Source organism: Heteronotia binoei, chromosome 17, assembly GCF_032191835.1.
Source record: "Heteronotia binoei isolate CCM8104 ecotype False Entrance Well chromosome 17, APGP_CSIRO_Hbin_v1, whole genome shotgun sequence".
Classification (NCBI taxonomy): domain Eukaryota; kingdom Metazoa; phylum Chordata; class Lepidosauria; order Squamata; family Gekkonidae; genus Heteronotia; species Heteronotia binoei.
The window spans coordinates 56,215,301-56,238,121 of NC_083239.1; the positions used below are offsets into that span (position 1 = coordinate 56,215,301).

The 22,821-nt window shown below is 50.6% G+C and overlaps 2 protein-coding genes across 2 annotated transcripts in view; both read left to right on the plus strand.

Moving 5' to 3' along the window:
• LOC132586353 (cytochrome P450 2G1-like) overlaps positions 1-22,821 on the plus strand; it is a 520,878-nt gene that overhangs the window by 230,141 nt on the left and 267,916 nt on the right. The gene's annotated exons all lie outside the window — the stretch shown is intronic.
• On the plus strand, positions 794-21,264 carry LOC132586351 (cytochrome P450 2F3-like). Its single transcript, XM_060258386.1, has 9 exons — positions 794-995; positions 5,195-5,357; positions 6,196-6,345; positions 6,933-7,093; positions 9,015-9,191; positions 10,132-10,273; positions 19,154-19,341; positions 20,703-20,844; positions 21,060-21,264. The coding sequence occupies exons 1-9, from the start codon at positions 801-803 to the stop codon at positions 21,239-21,241; spliced, it is 1,500 nt and encodes a 499-aa protein (XP_060114369.1). The 5' UTR covers positions 794-800; the 3' UTR covers positions 21,242-21,264.

Here is a 22,821-nt window from a genome sequence, read left to right on the forward strand (position 1 = left end):
ACATCCGGTTTACGGTCGCCTTTTTTTTTTACTACTTAGCAATATGTGCATAACCGCACAATGTTTTGACCTATGTGCATGTGCATAACAGTGGAGAAAAAAGAACTGCCTGGTGCCCTGGATGGTACCCTGGGGTCAGGCAAGCAGGAAGTACCAGAAGGCGAAAGCAGAGTGAGTTTCCACAAACCTCTGAAAGACAGAATGTTGTCACCCACCCCATTTATTGCCCCAAAAGGAGGCACATTTTGCAGAAAGCAACTTTTTCATAACTTCGTCGCGGCTCAGTCTTGGTCGCTACATCCATGTGGCTGGCGGGCTGCTCCAGTGGAAATTTCCAACAAATTCTTGAGGTTTTCTCCTGTTGTCTTGTTCTATATATACCAACGCCTATGACAATAATTACTCTCCAAGACTCAACCAAGACCATCTTAACAACAGCAATATGATGGGTGCGTTGCCAGAACAGAAAACAAATCGCCCTGAGGGATGTGAAGTGTGGAACAAATGTGGCTGGATTCTCAGAAAAACAATTCTGTGAAAAGATTCTGCCCCGGAGCGCATGAATGGTCTTGTTCAAGCCTCCCAGGCCCAGGGGAGGAGGGGGGAGTTGCAAACATTTGCAGCTGAGGTTGTTGGACGACAGGATGCCATTTGCTTGCCAAGAGAGCAGAGGTAAACCGATGCCAGCGCATTCCCCTAATCCACTTGACTTTCTCTCTTGCTCGCTCTCTCTCTCTCCGCACACATCTGTTCAACATTAGAGGAGACCGGTGGCAACCGGACAACTCTGCTGCAAGGAGATGGAGCTCCCCACCACCATGGACTTCGGTGGCTCCTTCACCATCCTCTTGGCCACGGTCATCTCCTGCCTCCTCTTCCTCACCTTCTCCTCAAAGAAGAAGTTCCGCCATCTGCCCCCAGGGCCCACCCCGCTCCCCTTCCTCGGCAACATGCTCCAGGTGGACGTGAAGGACCTCATCAAGTCCCTGAGAGAAGTGAGGAGACCCTCTTGCCCCTTGGGGGGGGCACGGGAGGTTGTACGCGTGGCTTTGGGCATGGGGTGGGCCTGGGGACAATGGAGCATCTGATGGCATCTTTGAGCACAGGCTCCTGTTTATAGCGGCCAATTTGGAAGGGGGGAAAAGAATGATGGGAATCAAGAGTGCCTCTGAGCACATGCAGAATCCCGCAGCCTCAACCCATCTGGTATTAGGGAGAAGGACTGATCTCCAGCAACTTCCTTCTCTTTCTCTCTTTCTTTCAAATTCGTTTTTTTCCCGCTTCAGGCACAAGTGGGATCAGTCAGAGGGAGTCCTGCCTATCAAAAGAGGCTGCTGGGGGGCTCCTTCAGGGGCTGTCCAGAGAAACCCAAAGGACAGGGGGGTGGATCTGGAGACTGGGATGAGAATCGTCTGCCCCAAGGATAAAGTCAGGAACTGAGATAAAAGGGAGAATACAGGATAAAAGGAAGTCCTTCTTCGCCCAAAGGGTGATTAGCACGTGGAATTCACTGCCACAGGAGGTGGTGGCGGCTGCAAGCATGGATGATTTCAAGAGGGGAATGGATAAACATCTGGAGCAAAGGTCCATCAGTGGCTATTAGCCACAGGGTATAGATGGAACTCTCTGTCTGGGGCAGTGATGCTCTGTATTCTTGATGCTTGGGGGGCCACAGTAAGAGGACTTTTAGTGTCCTGGCCCCACTGGTGGACCTCCTGATAGCACCTGGTTTCTTTGACCACTGTGTGACTCAGAGTGTTGGACTGGATGGGCCATTAGCCTGATCCAATAGGGCTTCTCTTATGTTCTTTTGTGACTCAGAGTGTTGGACTGGATGGGCCACTGGCCTGATCCAACAGGGCTTCTCTTATGTTCTTTTGTGACTCAGAGTGTTGGACTGGATGGGCCATTGGCCTGATCCAACAGGGCTTCTCTTATGGTCTTACATGTGGGGCAGGGGTGGTCCGTCTTCTGGGTGCTGGGGGGGCACAGTGTGAGGGCTTCTAGTGTCCTGGCCCCACTGGTGGACCTCCTGATGGCGCCTGGGTTTTTTTGGCCACTGTGTGACACAGAGTGTTGGCCTGGATGGGCCATTGGCCTGATCCAACAGGGCTTCTCTTATGTTCTCATGACTCTTCAGGGATATCCCCTCCAATTTGGCCCACTTGGTGTGATTCTGTTTTTGCCGCCTGCTCCGCCTTAGTATTCGAGAGGGCACAGTTTGCAGACCAGGAAGGGCCGGGAGGCTTCTGTCTTTCCTGGCCAAGGGGGAGCCTGCAGAACTCTGGAGGCAAAAGCGCTCTTTCCAGGCTAGCCCAAGCAGCCTCCTCAAGAAAGCAACATTTATGTTTTGAAATCTGAATGTTATTCACATCGTCAGTTTAAGTATCTGAGTTGTTATAGATTCAGGTGGGTAGCGGTGTTCCCTCTAAGCTGAGTTAGCGTGAGCCAGCTCACAAATTTTTAGCCTCCAGCTCACCCCTTTTTGTCTTCGCTCAGGAAGGAGGATCCCGGAACACACTCATTGCTGCAGCAGCTCACAACTTTAATGCCAGCAGCTCACCAAGCAGAATTTTTGCTTACAAGACTCTGCAGCGTAGAGGGAACCTTGGTGGTGCAGCTGTGTGGTATTTGAATAAATAGATTCAGGCAATGGCCCAGTTGGTCTGAAACAGCAGGACAATGTTGAAGTCCAGCGATATCTTTAAGACCAGCCAAATTTTATTCAGAATATGCTTTATTCTGGGTACAAGAAGAGTGTAATGGCACTTGTGCGTGCACATGAAAGCTTGGACCTAGAATAAAGCTCCATGGGCCTTCAAAGTGCCTGAGTGGACTCACACTGGGTTCTGTTGTGTTGTTTCCTCTCTGCACAGGGAACCAGATGCCAGATCCCAAACAGGACTTGCGAAATGGTTTGATTTATTTGAGAACAAAACTGCACAAGGCAGTTTTCCAGCATGAATAGATCAGTCCCATTCCCCCCCCACCGCCCACCAGAGAAGTGGGGGTCCCAGAGACAGCATCCCATGCCTGGCCCCCGCCCCCACCCCCCACCCCCCGTGGTGCTTTTTTAGAAGAAGCCAAAAACCAGGCCCTACAAACCAGTCCAGCCATTGCAACTGTCACTGGAGCTTCTGAGCCAGTAGATGCCTGCCTGCCCACTTAAAGCGGAGGGGGGGGCGGTTTTGGAGAGAATGGGGTCTCCTGGTAGGGTTGCCAAGTCTAATTCAAGAAAAACCAGGGGATTTTGGGGGTGGAGCCAGGAGCAAGGGTGTGACAAGCATGACTGAACTCCAAAGGGAGTTCTAGCCATCACATTTAAAGGGACCACACGCCTTTTAAATGCCTTCCCTCCATTGGGAATAATGAAGGATAGAGGCACCTTCTTTGGAGGCTCTCAGAATTGGACGCCCTGGTCCAATCTTTTAGGAATTTGGAGGGTCTTTTGAGGAGAAGCACGGGATGCTATGCTGAAAAACTGGTGCCTCTACCTCAAAAAATAACACCCCCTCCGGAGCGACAGATACCCACAGATCAATTCTCCATGATGCCCTATGGGAATCATTCTCCATAGGGAATAATGGAGTGCCCAGCAGACATTTCCCTCCACTCCCCCCCCCCGCCCAGCTTTCTGATGACCCTGAAGCGGGGGGAGAGCCTCCAAACCAGGGGATCCCCTGCCCCCACCTGGGGATTGGCAACCTTATCTGCTGGAGAACTGTGGCACTCCCTTCTCAGAGAGAGGGGCCTACCTTCATCCTTGGCCCTGCATTGAGGTGCTAAGAAAGGTCAGTCCCCTTCACACTGACATGTGGTCCAGTTCATTGCTTCTGCGGGTCTACGTCTCTTCTTGCTACTGCTCAGCAGTTGCTGCCCCAGTTTTAGGGGGCTCGGGGTTGCTTTTTATTCCCTGTAAACAGCCTGGAGTGCCCCATGGCGGGGAGGAGGAGGGGGGCAGAAAGGCAGCAGTTATGTAAAAAATGAATTACAAAAGCAAAAAAAAAAGGATTGTAACTCTGGAGCCAACCCAGAAGTGGGGGGTGTTCTCTGCTCTCTTCTATGGCATATTAGGCTCCTAATTTTGTGCAGCTGCTGAGGCTTGCAGGGTTGCCAGCTCCAGGGGGAGACCCCCTGGAGATTTTGGGAATGGAGGCTGGAAAGGAGAGGGACTTTGGGGGGGTCCAATGCCCCAGAGGCCCCCCCCCCTCCAAAGCAGCCATTTCCTCTAGGGGAACTGATCTCAGCAGCCTGGAGAGCAACAGGGATTCTGGCAACCCTAAACTGCTCACATTTATTTGTTTCAAGCGGGCAGCCGTGTTGGTCTGAAGCAGTTGAACAAAGCAGGAGTCAAGGCGCACCTTGAAGACCAACCAGTTTTTATTTAGAATGTCAGCTTTCGTGTGCTCTTAAGCCCACTTCCTCAGACGAGGAATCCAGCACAGGGAGCAAAGCCATACAGAGCTGAGCAGAGCCATACAGAGCTGGTAGGCAGTGGCCCAGAATGCAACACGGTACAGATTTAAGAACCAATGACAGTGAAGTAAAATTATCTGGTAGGCAGGGGTTGAGAATGTAAAACTGTTTGCTCAATTTGTTAATTTTACTCTTCTGCCATTGTACCATTTTACATTCTCAACCCCTGCCTACCAGATAATTTTACTTCACTGTCACTGGTTCTTAAATCTGTACCGTGTTGCATTCTGGGCCACTGCCTACCAGCTCTGGATGGCTCTGCTCAGCTCTGTATGGCTTTGCTCCCTGTGCTGGATTCCTCGTCATCTGAGGAAGTGGGCTTAAGAGCACACGAAAGCTGACATTCTAAATAAAAATTGGTTGGTCTTAAAGGTGCACTTGACTCCTGCTTTGTTCATGTATTTGTTTCTTAATCTCTTCCATGCACACGTGTGCCTTTACACACGAAGGTTGCCAGTCTCCAAGCAGGGCCTGGAAATCTGGAATTACAACTGATCTCCAGGAGACGCAGATCAGTTCCCCCGGTTGCTGTGGAGGGTAGTCTTTGAACCCTGCTGAGAAACCCCTTCCCCCAAGCCACAGGTTCACCACCAAATCTCCAGGAAAGTTCCAGCCTGGAGCTGATAACTGTAACACACCCAAACAAACCCCTTCCAAAATCCTGACTTGGAGCCTTCAGCCCACTTCACCTGTCACCCCCCCCCTTCCTTCTTTCCAGCTGGGCAGGACATACGGCCCGATGTACACCTTCCACCTGGGCTCTCGGCCCTGCGTGGTGCTCTCCGGTTACCAGGTGCTCAAGGAGGCCCTGATCGACAAGGCAGAAGAGTTCAGCGGCCGCGGAGACTTCCCTGCTGTCCAGATGTGGAGCAAAGGCAATGGTGAGGGGGGCGGGGGGGGGGACTGGGGCTGCAGGCACAGATCTGAACACACCCACAGCTGCCTTAGGCTGTCAGACTCCCACCACCCCCTGGTCCATCAAGGCCAGTCTTGTCTCCTCATGCTGGCAGCCGCTCTCCAGGGTCTTTCCCATCCCCTCCTGCATGGCCCTTTTATGTGGAGATGCCAGGGATTAAACCTGGGACCTTCTGCATGCCAAGCAAATGCTCTGCCACTGAGCCACAGCACCTCCCAAAGGTCACCTGGGGGAAGACCATCTTCTGGGCATGGAGCAGGGGTCACTGTGGGCGGGGGGGGGGAGGTAGGTGTGAATTTCTTGCATTGAGCAGGGGGCTGGACTAGATGACCCTGGAGGTCCCTTCCAACTTTATGCGTCTATGAAGACAAACCCCACCTCCTCAGCCCCAGTTGCGTAAGAGTTGTGTGGGGGAGCTCAGTCAGTCAGGAGGGAAGGGCACTCTGTGTATGTCCAAGGAAAATACCTGCTGTGTTCCTGAATTAAAACAGCAGATGGAGGGAGTGGCCTACAGTAGGTTTGCCAACCTCCGGGTTGGACCTAAAGATCTCCTGGGGGTGTTTCCTCAGTTGCACAGGAAGTTGATCATTTGGGCTGCACAGCTGGGGCCGTGCAGGAGGGGAAACTAATCCCAGATGCAGCTGTGCACACATCACAGGCCACCTGGGAAACCTCTGATTTCAGCCCTTCCCCAGACGGACCCTTGGCTGCCCAGACCTCTTTTGAGGTGGGTCTCAGTTCTTACCTGGGCTGTGGCTGCCTGCCACAGCTGACCCTTGGCCTCCCCTGGCTCTCCCCCCCAGGGATCGTGTACGGCACAGGGGAGTGCTGGCGGCAGCTGCGTCGGTTCGCCATCACCACCTTCAAGAACTTTGGCATGGGGAAACGGTCCATCGAGGAGCGCATCAAAGAGGAGGCCCAGTTCCTGATGGAGGAGTTCCGCAAGACCCAAGGTTGGCCTCGAGGGCTGGGGGCGGGATTCAGGCCTCCCGCTGTCTTTTGTGTCCTTTGAAGTTTGGTAAAAATCTAGACTAAGTGGAGTGGAGATGGCCTGTCTGGAAATATCTCCGTTCACAAACTGGCATGAACCTCCATGAACACCTTGAAAGTTTATGGGAGATTTGTGCCAGTTCACCTGCTATGAATGTCACTTCACGAACCGCAAACTGGCCAAAGTTTATCACCAACTTTAATTTGTGAGCTGGTTTGTGCCCATCTCTACGTGCCGGGGAGATTCATCCGCCCCCTTCTGTTGCCATCTTCTGCCAGCGGCCATTCCATTTTGCATTCCCTCAGTGATCCCTGTGGAATGTTTTAATTGCTGTTTTATATTCTGTACATAGGCTAACTGTTTTTTAATTGTTTTAATGATGCATGTTTTGGTGGGGCTTGATTTAAATGGTTTTAAAGTGTGGTTTTATGACGTATGATTAAATTGTTAGCTGCCTTGAAAGGGTGGGAAGGCAGGACGCAAATTTTGCAGTCATGCTAATGACCTCTGCATGAGGACTGCCTCTTTCCCCCCTCCCTGTGTCCTCAGGCAAGCCCTTTGACCCCACCTTCTTCCTGAGCTGCGCCGGCTCCAACGTCATCTGCACCCTGGTTTTCGGGAGTCGCTTTGAATACACGGACAAGAAATTCCTCATGTTGATGAACCTCATCAACAGAAACTGGAAGCTCATGAGTTCCACCTGGGGGCAGGTGAGGCCAAGGCCGGGGGCGGGGAGAGGGCCAGCCCTGCTCCTAGGCAAACTAGGTGATTGTCTAGGGTGCCGGACATCTGGGGTCGCCAAATTGGGCACCCCCCATGTGACTCAGTGAGGTTATCAATGCGGGAGGGGGGCACCAGAAGATAGCCTTACCTAGGGTGCCAGACAGTCTACGGCCGGCCTTGGTGGGGGGGGAGACGCAGCTGGAGCTCCCACCTCCTGGGACGTCTCTCTAGATTAGGGCTGCAAAGGAGGGAAATGCAGTCTCTGCCACTTCTCCCCTCCCTGCAGTGTTGGGCATTCAGCAGAATGGGGCAGGAGAGGCGCAGCAGGATAGAGATTCTCATGTGATAGCTAGTAAAGCCTCAGTGTTCAGGGGCAGTGTATCTCTGAATATAACCCCTAGGACAAGCAAACCACAGGGGAGGGCTGGTCCTTGTGGGGCCACTGAGCTGCTACTATGTGAACAAAAAGCCTTGACTGTGCGGCTTGGTCAGACCAAGGAGGCTTGTGCTGCTGCCCTGAGACTCATGACGCTCAGACAGGGAGGGGTCTCTAATTAGAATATACGAGAGAAGCCATGTTGGATCAGGCCAGTATCCCATCCAGTCGAACACTCTGTGTCACAGAAGAACATAAGAGAAGCCATGTAGGATCAGGCCAATGGCCCATCCAGTCCAACACTCTGTGTCACATAAGAACATAAGAGAAGCCCTGTTGGATCAGGCCATTGGCCCATCCAGTCCAACACTCTGTGTCACATAAGAACATAAGAGAAGCCCTGTTGGATCAGGCCAGTGGCCCCTCCAGTCCAACACTCTGTGTCACATAAGAACATAAGAGAAGCCCTGTTGGATCAGGCCAGTGGCCCATCCACTCCAACACTCTGTGTCACAGAAGAACAGAAGAGAAGCCCTGTTGGATCAGGCCAAAGGCCCATCCAGTCCAACACTCTGTGTCACATAAGAACAGAAGAGAAGCCCTGTTGGATCAGGCCAAAGGCCCATCCAGTCCAACACTCTGTGTCACATAAGAACATAAGAGAAGTCGTGTTGAATCAGGCCAATGACCCATCCAGTCCAACACTCTGTGTCACATAAGAACAAAAGAGAAGCCCTGTTGGATCAGGCCAGTGGCCCATCCAGTCCAACACTCTGTGTCACAGAAGAATATAAGAGAAGCCCTGTTGGATCAGGCCAAAGGCCCATCCAGTCCAACACTCTGTGTCACAGAAGAACATAAGAGAAGCCCTGTTGGATCAGGCCAAAGGCCCATCCAGTCCAACACTCTGTGTCACATAAGAACAGAAGAGAAGCCCTGTTGGATCAGGCCAAAGGCCCATCCAGTCCAACACTCTGTGTCACATAAGAACATAAGAGAAGTCGTGTTGAATCAGGCCAATGACCCATCCAGTCCAACACTCTGTGTCACACAGTGGCCAAATAACCCAGGTGCCATCAGGAGGTCCATCAGTAGCGCCAGGACACTAGAAGCCCTCCCACTGTGCCCCACCCCCAAGCACCAAGAATACAGAGCATTGCTGCCCCGGACAGAGAGTTCCAACAATAGGCTTTGGCTAACAGCCACTGATGGACCTCTGCTCCATATTTTTATCCAATCCCCTCTTGAAGCTGTCTATGCTTGTAGCCGCCGCCACCTCCTGTGGCAGTGAAATAAGAACATAAGAGAAGCCATGTTGGATCAGATTAGGGCTGCCAGCTCTGGGCTTGGAAATAGCTGGAGATTTGGGGGTGGAGCCTATGAAGGCTGGGGTTTGGAGAGAGGAGGGGCCTCAGCCATAGAGTCCCACCCTCCAAAGCAGCCATTTTTCTACAGAGGAACCGATCCCTGTCCTTTGGAGAGCCATGGAAATAGTGTATGATGTCCACTGCCTCCTCTCCCTTCTGCTGCAGCTGCTCTTCACCTTCCCAGAGATCATGAAGCACATCCCAGGGCCCCACCGCCAGATCTACCAGAATTATCTGAAGCTGGCAGAGTTTGTGGGCGAACGGCTGGAGATGAACAGGCAGACCCTGGACCCCAGCAACCCCCGGGACTTCATCGACTGCTTCCTCCTCAAAATCCAGCAGGTACCCTCCCACTCACACAGGACAGCAGCAGGCCCTCTTGTGGACTTGGAGGGGAGAGGCTGTGAGAGGGCAGGAGAGATCGCTCAGCATCCCCACCAGCTTCCAGCCCCCAGGGCTCCTTGTGGGGGAAAACCGGGGCAGTCAAATGGGTATAAAACCAGGGGAGCACATAGCAGAGACTGATCCATGCCTCAAGGGCTGCTGGGAAGGAAGTGGGGACCTAAAAAGAGTGGCCACAGGAATCGTGGCAGCATCACAGGCATGAAGGTCCTCAACTCCACCACCCCCCAGTTCTCTCATACTCCGGCCTCATTTGGGGCAGGAGTTCACAGGGGTGGAGCTCCGAAACCGCTAAATTTTATTGTGCTTTCTCTCTGCCCACCCCCCAAAACCCTTGCTTCTGGGTTCCATCGTTCAAACCCTCTGTGAGAATTCTGCTGATTTGACAAACTTTCTAGTATTCTCCTCACAACAAATGGGGAAATAACCGCAACATATAAAGCAGACAGACGGAAATCCCCATCCTGCACTGTGGCCACAGAGGAGAAAGGAATTTAAACAGTATGATGGGAGTCAGGTTTTATTATGACAATTATAATTCAAGAAGCATTTGAAGGTAGATGCTGAGCTGATATAATTTAGTACACCTTCTAGTGATGTCAGGGGGTGTGGCATATGCAAATGAGTTGTGCTAATGAGCTCCAGCACCTTTTTTTCTACGAAATGACCCCCGCTCATACCTCAGATCAAACCTCTCTGGCTCAGGAAATGGGGTGGGAACCTAGAATTCCAGATGACTGGGGCTTAGTGCGAGAAGCATTGGGTTCGAGTCTTATCTTACAGACTCCTCTAAAACGGCACCCTTGGCAAGACTGACTTCCCAGGGTGCCACATGGGCAGATGAGCAGAGTCCCCATAGCTGCCTCTCCCCCCTTGGCAGGAAAAGAAGAACCCCAAGACCTATTTCAACGAGGACACCATGTCCAAGACAACGGTGAACCTCTTCTTTGCAGGAACAGAGACGGTCAGCTCCACCCTGAAGTACGGGCTCCGGATCCTCCTGAGGCATCCTGAGGTGGAAGGTAGTGGTGGGGTGGGGAGTGAGGCAGCTGCATTGTGAGGGGGCTGGGTCCTTTCTTCGGTGTGGCCTTCTAGCTGAGGGCCCCGATGGGAAAAGGGAGGAGGGAGGGGGCAGACAAGCTGTGTGCAACGTCAAGGGATAAGGCATGTTGTGTGCCTTTGCTGGAAAGTGACATTAAGTGGCCCTTCGTGTGGTTTTTGAGGCAAGAGATGTTCAGAAGTGGTTTTGTAATTGCCGTCCTCTGCAGTGACCCTGGACTGCATCAAGCACCAGCCCTGCTAAGAGCTGGGAAATAGCTTGTTCGTGCAGGCAGCTAAATTGATACCGGTTCCTGGCTTACTAGACCAGCGAATCCAACAGGTCATGGCACCCTGCTAGTTCCAAGCTCTGCCAATTAAAAGTTAACTCTGCTTCTCAGTGACCAAAACAAAAGGGCATTTGAACAAAGAGATAAGAAACAGGTAAATGGTGGTGTGCTAGCAGAGAGCCAGTAAGAGAGAGAGAGAAATAGATCATGGCAAAAGCTCCAGAGTCCGTGTACAAGGAAGAGAAGGTCCTCCTCTCTCCTGTCACATTTTCTGAGTGAAAGACTCGTCTCAGGTTCTGCCTTCCCTCTGACAATGTGGAGCAATGCCTCGACAAGGACCCATCTGATGAAGGAGCGAGGGAAGCCGCCAAAAAGGCTTGGAAGGAAAAGGTCGCAACGCCCAAGGTCTTCTGCTTTCATCTGTAAGTTCCAGTTCTCTTCCTCAAATCAAAATTGTGCAGTCAGCAAAAGAAATGTGTAACTATTCAGTCTTGTCCCACCAAGCAAAGAGGTTGGTGTCAAGATACTCGATGCGTCAGAAATTAAATTATTTGCAATATGAAGAGGGAAAATCCTGTAAATAGACAGACTGCTTTTCTGCATTAGCCAACTGTGGGGGAAATTGAGACCAGAATGCAAAAGTAGCTGATTTATCCTTCAGTCTGCCAGCTAGTTGGAAATGAAACCAGATTTATCATTTGATGCTGCTGTGAATGAACTGCAATCAGATTCCGACTGCTGTAAAGTTCTAATAGAGAGAGGGAATCAGAAGGGCTGCAATGAAGTTTTTGCACATAAAGTTTCCTTGAGAAAACAGCCATTTCAAGGCACCTGACAAGAAATACAAGCCAAGAGGAACAGGTCGTAAATCTTTTGAACGGCCAAAAGGCACAGAGATCGTAAAAGTGCCTCAAACTCCGCAAAGAGTAAATTTAACCATCAACATTTCACTGCTTCTTTAATAAGGGAGAATACGAAAGTCCTTTTTGATTCCAGAGCAACAATGCATATTTTTTAATATTGAAGTATTGCTCATTAATTTGGAAAGGATTTCACACCCTTTGAACGTCTATTTGGGAAACGGTGAATTTGTGACTTCGTTTGAAAGGGGCAATGTGTTTCTATGGCCACTGTTGTTGTTCAGTCGCACAGTCGTGTCCGACTCTTTGCGACCCCATGGACAAAGTCACGCCAGGCCCTCCTGTCTTCCACCATCCTCCGGAGTCTGCCCAAATTCGTGTTTGTTACATCAGCAACGCTGTCTAGCCATCTTCTCTTTTGCCGCCCCCTTCTTCTTTTGCCTTCTGTCTTTCCCAGCATTAGGATCTTCTCCAGGGAGTGCTCCCTTCTCATTGGGTGGCCAAAGGATTGGAGCTTCAGCTTCAGCATCTGACCTTCTAGGGAACAGTCTGAGTTGATTTCCCTTAGGACTGACTGATTTGATCTTCTTGCAGTCCAAGGGACTCTCAAGAGTCTTCTCCAGCACCACAGCTCGAAAGCATCTCTTCTTCTGCGCTCGGCCTTCCTTATGGCCGCTAGATGGCACCAAATACCTTATTTTGAAGAATGTTCTGTTTTTCTTGTTTAAACAATTTATTATACTGTAATATATTGTAATAATACTTATAATCTATTATTAAAAAGTTAATACATATACATTACATTTTCTCAACCCTCCCCCCCCTTTTCATGACCCCCGGCAGTGTATTTTAATTAAATTGCTTTTTAAAAGATAATTTTATCTATTAAAGAATCTTCATTAAAATAAAATCTTAAAGCAAAAAGAGAAAAGGAAAGGAAAGGAAAAAAAACCATATGTTATAATTGTAATTCATCTTCATAATAATCCTTTAGTCCTTATCAAAAGAACAAAGAAAAAATATATTCACATAGTCTCGCTTTTTGACTATAATCCATTTATCATTCCTTTAGAGTTCAACCATTGTCAAAAATCGCCAAATATCCTTTAATATTCCATTGTTTTTCAACATATTTTTGAAATTTTCCCCACTCATTTTTAAACTTCCCTAAATCATATTCTTTTAAGATTCTTGTAAGCTTGTCCATTTCACTCCAGTGCATAACTTTTAGAATCCAGCTCCACCTTTCTGGCGTTTTGTCTTGCTTCCACATCTGTGCAAGAATGTTCTGTTTTTCAATGGATTTACCAATTCTTTAATCTGCCAACTAGCCGCTGAAGGTTATGACATCAATTTCAATTATTCTGATTGATTGTACAATTTCAAAAGATGGGCTGCTGCATCTTAGTGTTAAAGATGTTTATAGCATACAGGAAAACAATGTGCCAATGTCAGACACAGACATTTAAGATGAATCCAGACATTTGGATGATGAAAATACAGATGAAATGGAACAAGAAGCCAGTCTTACAAAGTCATGTTCCTGTGATGCGTGTGTCCTCCTCTGGCATCCCAGACTGGGTCAATGGAGCTTCCAGATTATTCTGGACAAGCAGAAAAAGGGTCTTACCAATGACACTGACTTCATGCAATGTGAAACGAACCCTGTTTGTGTTTGTTGGATTCAGTCGAAGGCAACTAACCAGCCTTTTCCAAAACAGAGTGAAAGGAAGTCTAAGTGGATGCTGGATCTGATGCACTGTGACATTTGGGGACTTCTGCCATCAAACATTGGTGGATACTGGTATCTTCTTACATTTATTGAATTTTTTCCCCAGCTATTCAATCATTTTTCTGTTTACTGAAAGATCACAGATGCCAGGCAAATTGAAAGGCTGCATGGCATTGGCATCCAACAAGTTTGGAAGAGAAGTGCAGGCTCTTTGCTCTGACAATAGAGGTGAATACATATTTATTTATTTATCTGAGATTTATATCCCGCCCTTCCCACTAGGTGGCTCAGGGCGGCTTACAACATGTAAAACTAACATAAAATATAAAATTAAGCATTAAAATTAACATTACATAATTTATGGTTAAAAATCTAATCATTTGTTATATACATAAAACATTAAAATCATTCAGCGGTCTTAAGTTACACTCAATTCAAATTCGATGTTCAGTGTTCAGTGTTCAGTACTCAGTGCCAGTCAGTTGTGGGCCAGCCGGAAGAGGGCTGTCTTACAGGCCCTGCGGAATTGGGTAAGGTCCCGCAGGGCCCTTACCTCTTCCGGCAGCTGGTTCCACCAAGATGGAGCCATTATGGAGAAGGCCCTGTCCCTTGTAGCTTTCAAACGGGCTTCTTTTGGCCCGGGGACAACCAGGAGATTTTGAGTTCCCGATCTCAGTGCTCGCTGGGGAACGTGTGGGAAGAGACGGTCCCTCAGGTAGGCAGGTCCTAGGCCATATAGGGCTTTAAAGGTAATAACCAGCACCTTGTACCGAACTCGGTAGGATATTGGCAGCCCGTGCAGAGCCCGAAGTCCCGGCTGGATGTGCTCCCACCTTGGGAGCCCCAATAACAACCGGGCGGCAGCGTTCTGCACCAGCTGCAATTTCCGGGTTCGGCACAGGGGCAGCCCCATGTAGAGGGCATTGCAGTAGTCCAACCTCGAGGTGACCGTAGCATGGATCACCGTTGCTAGATCGTCGCGCTCCAGGAAGGGAGCCAGCTGCCTTGCCCGCCTAAGATGGAAGAATGCAGACTTGGCAGTGGCTGCTATCTGGGCCTCCATTGTTAAGGAAGGCTCCAGAAGTACCCCCAGGCTCCTGACTCTACGCGTCGCAATCAGCGGCGCACCGTCAAAAACCAGAAGGGGTATTTCCCTACCCGGACCCCGACGGCCCAAGCAAAGGACCTCTGTCTTCGCCAGATTTAGCCTCAGCCTGCTCTGCTTGAGCCACCCAACCACAGCCTGTAGTGCCCGGTCCAGATTTTGTGGGGCGCAGACCGGCTGGCCGTCCATAAGCAGATAAAGCTGGGTGTCATCAGCATACTGGTGACAACCCAGCCCGTACCTTCGGGCAATCTGGGCGAGGGGACGCATATAGATGTTAAATAACATCGGGGAAAGAACCGCACCCTGAGGCACCCCGCAATCAAGCATGTGCCTGCGGGACAGCTCATCCCCAGTAGTGACCCTCTGTCCCCGACCTTCAAGGAAAGAGGAAAGCCATTGCAAGGCTAACCCCTGAATCCCCGCGTCGGCGAGGCGGCGGGCCAGCAGCCGATGGTCGACCATATCGAACGCCGCCGATAGGTCCAACAGCATCAGTACCGCTGAGCCGCCCCAATCCAGATGCCGTTGCAGGTCATCTACTAGGGCGACCAGCACCGTCTCCGTCCCATGGCCCGGGCGGAAGCCGGACTGAAGGGGATCAAGGATGGAAGCGTCATCCAGGAAAGTCTGTAGCTGCATCGCCACTGCCCTCTCGATAAGTTTGCCCAAAAAGGGCAAATTCGAGACTGGCCGATAATGTGCCAATTGGGCCGGGTCTAATGATGTTTTTTTCAAGAGGGGACGGACCACCGCCTCTTTAAGCTGTGTTGGGAATTGCCCTTCCGTGAGGGATCTATTTATGATATCCCGTACAGGATATCTAAGCTCCCTCTGGCAGGATTTAATAAGCCAGGAGGGGCACGGGTCCAATTTACAGGTTGTTGGGCGAGCAGATAAGAGGATCCTGTCAACTTCCTCCAGGCTGAGAGGGCTGAAACCATCCAGAACATAATCCGAAGACAGGCCCGGAGCCTCGGTTTCGCTAACTGCCTCCAATGTGGCAGGGATGTCAAGGCGGAGAGACGCGATCTTGTCCGCAAAGAAATTCGCAAAAGCCTCACAGCCAATCTCCAATTCTTTACAATTTGGTCTGCCCTGCGGCAGTGTTGTTAGACTCCGAATTATATTAAATAGTTGTGCCGGGCGCGATGTTGCGGACGCAATCTCAGCCGCAAAGTATGTTCTCTTTGCGGTTTTGATTGCCACCTCATAGGACTTCATAATCTCTCTATAAGATGTTCGAGTCGCTTCGTCTTGAGTACGCCGCCATTGCCTCTCTAGTCGTCTGAGTTCCCGTTTTAGTTGTCGCAACCCCTGGTTATACCAGGGCGTCAACTTCAAACGGGAGCGCAGTGGACGTCTAGGTGCGATTTCTTCGATAGCTCTGGAGAGTCTATCATTCCAGGACTCCACCAGACCATCCAAGGAATCGCCAGGGGGCCCGGGATCCCGCAGGGCTGTCAGGAACCGTTCCGGGTCCATCCGGCTCCACGGGCGAGCTAAAATACGCTCTCCGCCTAAACAGGTTTGGGGTGGCACACCCACGCAAGCCTTAAGGGCATAGTGATCCAACCATGGCACTGCTCTGGCAGTAATATCGTTCACTAAAACTCCCGCCGCGAAGACCAGGTCTAACATGTGCCCCGCCTGATGAGTGCGCGTTGTGACAACTTGGGAGAGTCCCAGTGTCGCCATGGATGACACCAGGTCCATCGCCTGACTGGAGGCCGCGTCATCAGCGTGAACATTGAAGTCACCCAAGACCAGCAGCCTTGGGTACTCCAATGCCCAGCCCGCCGCGGCCTCCATCAGGGATGATAAGGCGCCGGCCAGTGTGTTAGGCGGACGGTACACCAGCCAGATCGCCAACCCCTCCCCAACGTCCCACATCAGGCGGACACATTCAACACCCCTGATCTCCGGAGCTGGGAGGGCCCTAAAGGAGTAAACCTCTCGTATGAGAAGTGCCACTCCTCCCCCCCACCCACTAGACCGGGACTGGTGAAAGACTGAGTATCCCGGGGGTGCCATCTGAGAGAGGGCTACGGTCTCCCCTTCACGCACCCAGGTCTCGGTCACGCATGCCAGGTCCGCCTCCTGTTCCAGTAAGAAATCCCGGAGGACAGCAGTCTTGTTATTAATGGACCTGGCTTTACATAACACCAGTGTCGGAGGTGGGTAAGATCGCCTGGCCCCACTACCTGTCACCATCGGGATGGGACGCAGGCAGGAAGGCAGTCGAGCACTGCTATGTCTCGGCCTCCTTCCCCTATAAGTCTGCCTGCTCCCACCGTCATATCTTCCCCTCCCCAGGAGCACTGGAATCCCCGGGCCAGCCATCTCCTGCAGGTGGAGACCAGCTCATCAACTGGCAGTGTACAGACCTATTCCTATTCCCTTCAACCCTATTGTTGCCAGCAGCAGTTCACCTTCCACTAGCCAACCACCAACGACCCCTAGTTATTTAATTTAAATCCCACTGCCTAGATCACCAGTAACTCCTTAGCTAACAATAATGTAATAAAACGTCTATTGGCTCCTTAATTTAAAAGCCTAACCCACTATCTATCTCCAATTAATTTGCCAGAGAAAAAAGTCCACTTAGCTAATCAATAAATACGAATTAAACAACTAATAATAAATTAATTACAAATGGGTAGTTAACTAATAAATGATCAATCACAAATTGGCAATTAAAATCCTCAGGGTTGAAGAGTAAAGTGCTATAGTTTGAAAAGTTTGGAAAGTAACAAGCGACAAAGTGCAAGCTCTAGTTCTTGTTGTTGATCGGTTTTCAAGTGCATCGGTCTTAAAGTGCATCAGTGTCCGCAGGGTTCCCGTGGGGTGCAAAAAGCACTTCGTTCTTACTATTGAGGGAGGGGGGGAGCTGCGCTCTTACTCAGAGTGCAGCGTATTGTCGAACCGTTTTGCTCCTCTGATTGCAGCTCACCCCACTGGCAGTCACAGTTTGTTCCGGCTCCAAGTTCTTTCCCACAGCCCTCGTCAGGGGTGGGGAGGAGAAGGGGGTGAGGAGATGGGGGCCGCCGTCCCACTAGCAGCCCAGCTGCCGTGGTACTTCGCCCCGTCTTTCTCTGCTGCTTCGCCCCGTCCCTCCTTACCGCCGGCCTCGTCAGGTCCACCGACTGCACCCAGCACTCGCTTGCGCCTAATCCCCAGCCAGTGGACTCCAGCTCCAGGCGCCCCGGCATCCAGCCCATGGTCGCAGCCGGTCCCGGTCGGCCCGCGTCCTCCGGCCGCGCCGGCTCTCACTCTCAGGCTGCGCCGCCCTTCTCCGCTTCGGCGTCAGTCTCGGCGTCAGCTTCAGCGTCGGCCCGGGTTGGCCCCGGCTGGTAGGAAGTTTTCTTATTGCATTCACTGGTCGGGAAGGCAGGATAGACTCTAAAGTCGTCTCGGCTTTCCAGAAGTTGGTTAAATAGGTGTTTGAAGAAAGGCGTGTAGCTTGAGGTTTTTTCGATAGTTTGATGTTATGGTGGGAGCTTCCAAGCAGAGCTCCGCACCGGGCCGCCATCTTGATAATGTGAATGATGTTCAGTAGCTGCTGCTAGGGCAGAATGCTGCAGCTAGACTGCTGGTCAGGGCCAGTTAGTGGAAGCATGACATGACTCTGATATTACACGTAGGGTTGCCAAGTCCAATTCAAGAAATATCAGCTGCAACCCAGACATTCTAGAGAGAACAAGGGACCAAGCACCAGGGAACAGTTCCCTACAACCCTGAACAGAATGGAGTTGCAGAGAGAAAGACTAGAGTCCTCTTACAAATTGGTCAGGTGGATGCTTTCAGAGGCCTCGCTTCCACACTTATTCTGGGGAGAGCACTTGCCGACAGCAACACACATACATAGGTTGCACACAAAGGCTATGGGGACCACGCCTTATGAACTTTGGTTTGGGTACGCACCTTGCATGGGACACCTAAGAGAGCCCTGGCTAGGCAGTGAGTGCATAGGAACCCAAAAGAAAAAGGTCACCCAGGTTACCTGATCGAGCCATGGACGGAATATTTGTGGGTGATTCAGCAAGGTGTAAAAGGCTACAGAATCCTGGATCCAAAGACCAACAACATCGCGGTGAGCAGATCTGCCCATTTTGATGAAAGTGACAGTCAGAGGGGGCCAGCACGGAAGTGGGCAGCCAATGATTGGATCCTGAGGTGACCAAAACAGGGAAGAAGGAAGAAGAGGCTACAGATCCTGTGATGACCCTGACTGATGAAACCACGCAAGATGCCCCACCATATGTGTCTGATCCACAGAGAGACCACAGAGATTGAGATAAGGCAGTCAGGAGGTTCTCACAAAGATATTCCAGCCCCTCTTACCTCACAGAGGTGGTAGAAATACTAGGTAAACTCCTTTACATTAGCACATTAACCAGACCAGACATAAGCACAGCGGTGGGATTACTGTGTAGAAAGACTGAGGCTACAATCACACACACTTAATAACGCACTTTTCCAATCCACTTTTAGTTCACTTTCCAGCAGGATTTTAGCCAGCCCTGCTATTTGTTGTGTTGAAGGCCCTTTGGTGCTTTTGACTTTATTATGTGAGTTCATACTTTTGGTCCACCACCTTGAGAATATTTTCACTTTTTATCAGACACCGCTGGTCACAAGGCTGATGGATTCCCATTCTGTACGGCTAAATGTGTTGGTCACAGTCACTTGTGGGGCTCACCAGAGTTCTCCCCTGTCAGTTCCCTGCTCCTGCCCAGTCCACAGTAGGTGGAAGAAGCTCTGTTGGCAGATCCAGCTTGTGTTTGCCCCTCTGGGGTCATTTCAGCCTCCTGCTGCCCCCCCCCCCCGCTCTGCCGCAGCCTCTAGGCACTGCCTGCCTCTCTTCTTTGTTACAGAAAAACTCCACGAGGAAATCGACCAGGTCATCGGGCTAAACCGCAGCCCCTGCATGGAGGACCGGCAGCAGATGCCCTACACGGACGCTGTCGTCCACGAGATCCAGCGTTTTGCTGACATTGTCCCCATGGGGGTGCCCCACACCGTCACACGGGACATCGAATTCCGCGGATACACCCTCCCCAAGGTGGCCACATATCTGGAGCTCATTTATATATTCGGGACAGCAGTGTTCAGGGAGTAGGATTCCCCAAGCTAGCCCCAGCTTCCCACTTTGACTTCTTGGCTTGCCCCGGGAAGCAAGGTAGCAACATTCTGCACTCTGCACATGCTCAGATGCTGATCTTTAAGTTGCAGGGCTCAGCCCTAATCTTAAAAGCTGGATCCAGAACTAAACTTGGGAGAGTTTGGGGCCGAAGGAAAGCACTTCCCCGTTAACCAACACCACACTAAAGTCAACTTCCTTAGTTCTCCTTGCATCAAAATGTTTCTCTGGCTTTGGAACACCTTGAAAGGGAGACAGATTTGTGGAGGAGAATTCTTCTGGCCATAGCTGTGGTGGGTGGTTGTGTGGGACCCCGTTTGTCAGGGGGAACGCTCCTCTGAGTACCAGTTGAGGGAGTCAGCCAGAGCTGCAATCTCAGAGGCTCCTGGTGCAAAATAGCCTCTGCCACAATGGGACATAGTGGAATACTTGCTCATCAAACCACCACCCCCAGTCTTCAGTTTTGGCAAAATAATACTGGCCTACATTTATTATTCTATTAATTTCCTTAAAACATTTATGAGCTGCCTTTATTCCCGATGGAGCTCAAGGCAGTTTACGATGTAAATAAAAAGCATAAAATAGAGTACATAAAAATCCACATCAAAATTTAAAATCACACTTTAGGACAGCTTTAGTTAAATGCAGTCCTGCAGGAAGTTGTGTTCAGCTGCCTCCTGAAGACTGAAAGTGAGGGTGCCCAGTGCACCTCCATGGGGAGGCTGCTCCATAATGGTGTGGGGCTGCCACCAAAAAGGCCCTGTCTCACGTACCCACCAAATGAGCTTCTTTGACTGATGGGACAGTCAGGATGGCCTCCCCAACTGTGATCTTAATTCCCAGGCAGGGAATTCACAGTACATATAAAATATCATTCTACAAACTTTAAAACAAGATTCATAAGGGTAGCAGTGTAACAGCAGCACTAAAGTCCAGTAGCAGGCATCAACTAGCCAAAAGCACAAGGGGAGAAAATACATTGAAAGCTGGCTGGCACCAGACTCAAAGGGAAGGTATTCTCATGAGGGGGCAGCCGCAAAAGAGGCCCTGCCCCTTGCCTTTAAAAGCTATGGGTCACAAAAGGAAGGGCCAGAGATAAAAACACGAGGATCTGTGCTATTTGCCTGTGAAGAGTTGCGGACAGGGAAGTGCTATTTTTCCACAAGCAAGTCATGCTTGTTCTCTCGGTGGGTTTTGCAGGGTGGGCTGGGGAAACAGGAGGTGGGGGCACCGGCTGGGTCTTTGGGCAGAGCTTCTGTCCTGACTCCTTTCTCCCATCCCAGGACTTGAACATCATCCCTCTGCTCTGCACGTCGCAGTTCGACCCCACCCAGTTCAAGAACCCAACCTCCTTTGACCCAACTCATTTCTTGGATGAGAATGGGCGGTTCAAGAAGAATGACGCCTTTATGGCCTTCTCGGCAGGTAACGGGGCAGAGCAGAAAGGGGCAAACCACTGCCATGGGTGCAGCAGGGGCAGGCTTGGGCTGTGCTGACCTGCCTCCCCTTGTGTGCCAACCATCCACACGTTCCCTTGCCAAGGAACCTCCCAGTGCCAGGCAAAGCACTCCCTGTGGTGGCCTGGCTGGAGAACCATCCCAGAGCCCAGAGACAACTCTTCCCCTCTCCTCCCCCTGCAGGGAAGCGGGTCTGCCTGGGAGAAGGCCTGGCCCTCATGGAGCTCTTCATCTTCCTCACCACCATCTTGCAAAACTTCCGGCTGAAGCCTCTGATGGACCCGCAGGACATCGACATCACGCCGGAATCCACAGGGCTGGGGAGCATTCCCCGCCCCTACCAGTTCTGCCTCCTCCCCCGCTAAAACCTCGCCTGACCTCCCCTCCCCCCACCTGGTCCACACATGTGGGGGTGGGTGGGAATGGAGGGGGGTGAGGAGTGAGGAGATGTGTATCCCTTCAGACAGCAGTTCTGGGGGGTCCAGTTCCAGATGCCCCCACACATGTCATCTCCCCGCAGATTCTGGACCAGCCTTTCCAAGGATCTGCCACTGTGATCTCACACGGGGTGTGGGGTCTATCCACAGCCTAAAGATCTATTCTGCCTCCTCCACATGCCATCCCCCCTTTTGCTGTCATACACTCTGCTCCCTCCCACCCTGGAGGCTCCTCCCCCCTCAGCCCCATTAATTCCACAGATCTCCACTCCCTGTAACGTCTATGTGACACATGCCCTCCTCCCTCTGCCATCTCCTTTCAGCATCTGTCTGCCCACATCCCTGTTCTTCAAAATCCTACAGCTGGGGGTAGAGAACACCCTGGTATATCACTCAGGATATGCTGACGCTTCAAAATAATAGATTTACTGGATGGAGATAATTCCTGTCTCCTTGATGGTGCTGGCCCTTTAAAAAGATGGCTGCATTCACTTGTTGTGCGCGATGCAAGGCACACACCTGCATTAAGGGTTGAGGGCAGCGTCTTTCTTTAAGCTGTTTGAATAATTTCAGACACAATTATAATCCTGTCTGAAAGTGGAATTCCTCTTCAGGCACAGGAATTGTCCTTATGGCAAAATATGTCGTAGATGTTTCACGTGGTAAGAAGAGAAACGCAGGTGGGAGTTCTTATCTGTCTGCTTAGTAAGTGCCTTTCCTGCCAAGCAAATACCGTGGTATCTAAATAGTTGATTTGAGACTGGCTATGCTGTCCAGTAAATTTAATTGAAGGATGGATATTATTAAGCCATTCTACAAACACATCTCCTTTTGATTCATTTAAAAATAAGAGGAAAATGTCATCTATAAATCTCTTATAGAAAAAAAAAATCTCTAGATTCGTTGCCTTTTCTCCATTCTTGCATATCCAGAATAGGTCTCCCTCCCTCCCTCCCAGAATGCCTCTGTGACACCACCCACCTCTTCCCGCTTCCTCCTCAAAGCCCACCTTCTCCATAGGATCTTGGCTCATCTCTGATTTGCAACTCCAGCCAAGGTTTGAGGGGAGTACAAAAAAACAACTGGTATTTTTCAGGTTTGGAAATATTGAACCCTTCAAATATTGGTATTTTCCAATATTTCTGAATCCCAATACCAATATGGTATTGGGATTCAGTAGATATTCAGGATTCCTGTTTTTTTGTGTTTGTTTGTTTATTCCATTATACCCTATAGGGATAACTGGTGTAGGGTATAATGGAGAATCAGTCTGGGGCTTAGGGGGGCTGCTTTTTGAGCTAGGTGTAGCTGCTGGTGCCTCTCCTCCACACGCACACCAAATTTTAAAAAGACTGGAGGGAGGGAGGGCAATTCTATGGGCCCTCAAAGAAGGTGCCCCCATCCTCCATTGAAACCAATGGAGGGGGGAAAGTGTTTAAATGGATCACAGTCCCTTCAAATGCCTTCTCCAAGCCACACAAGCAACTTGACTCTGAAGGCATTTAAAG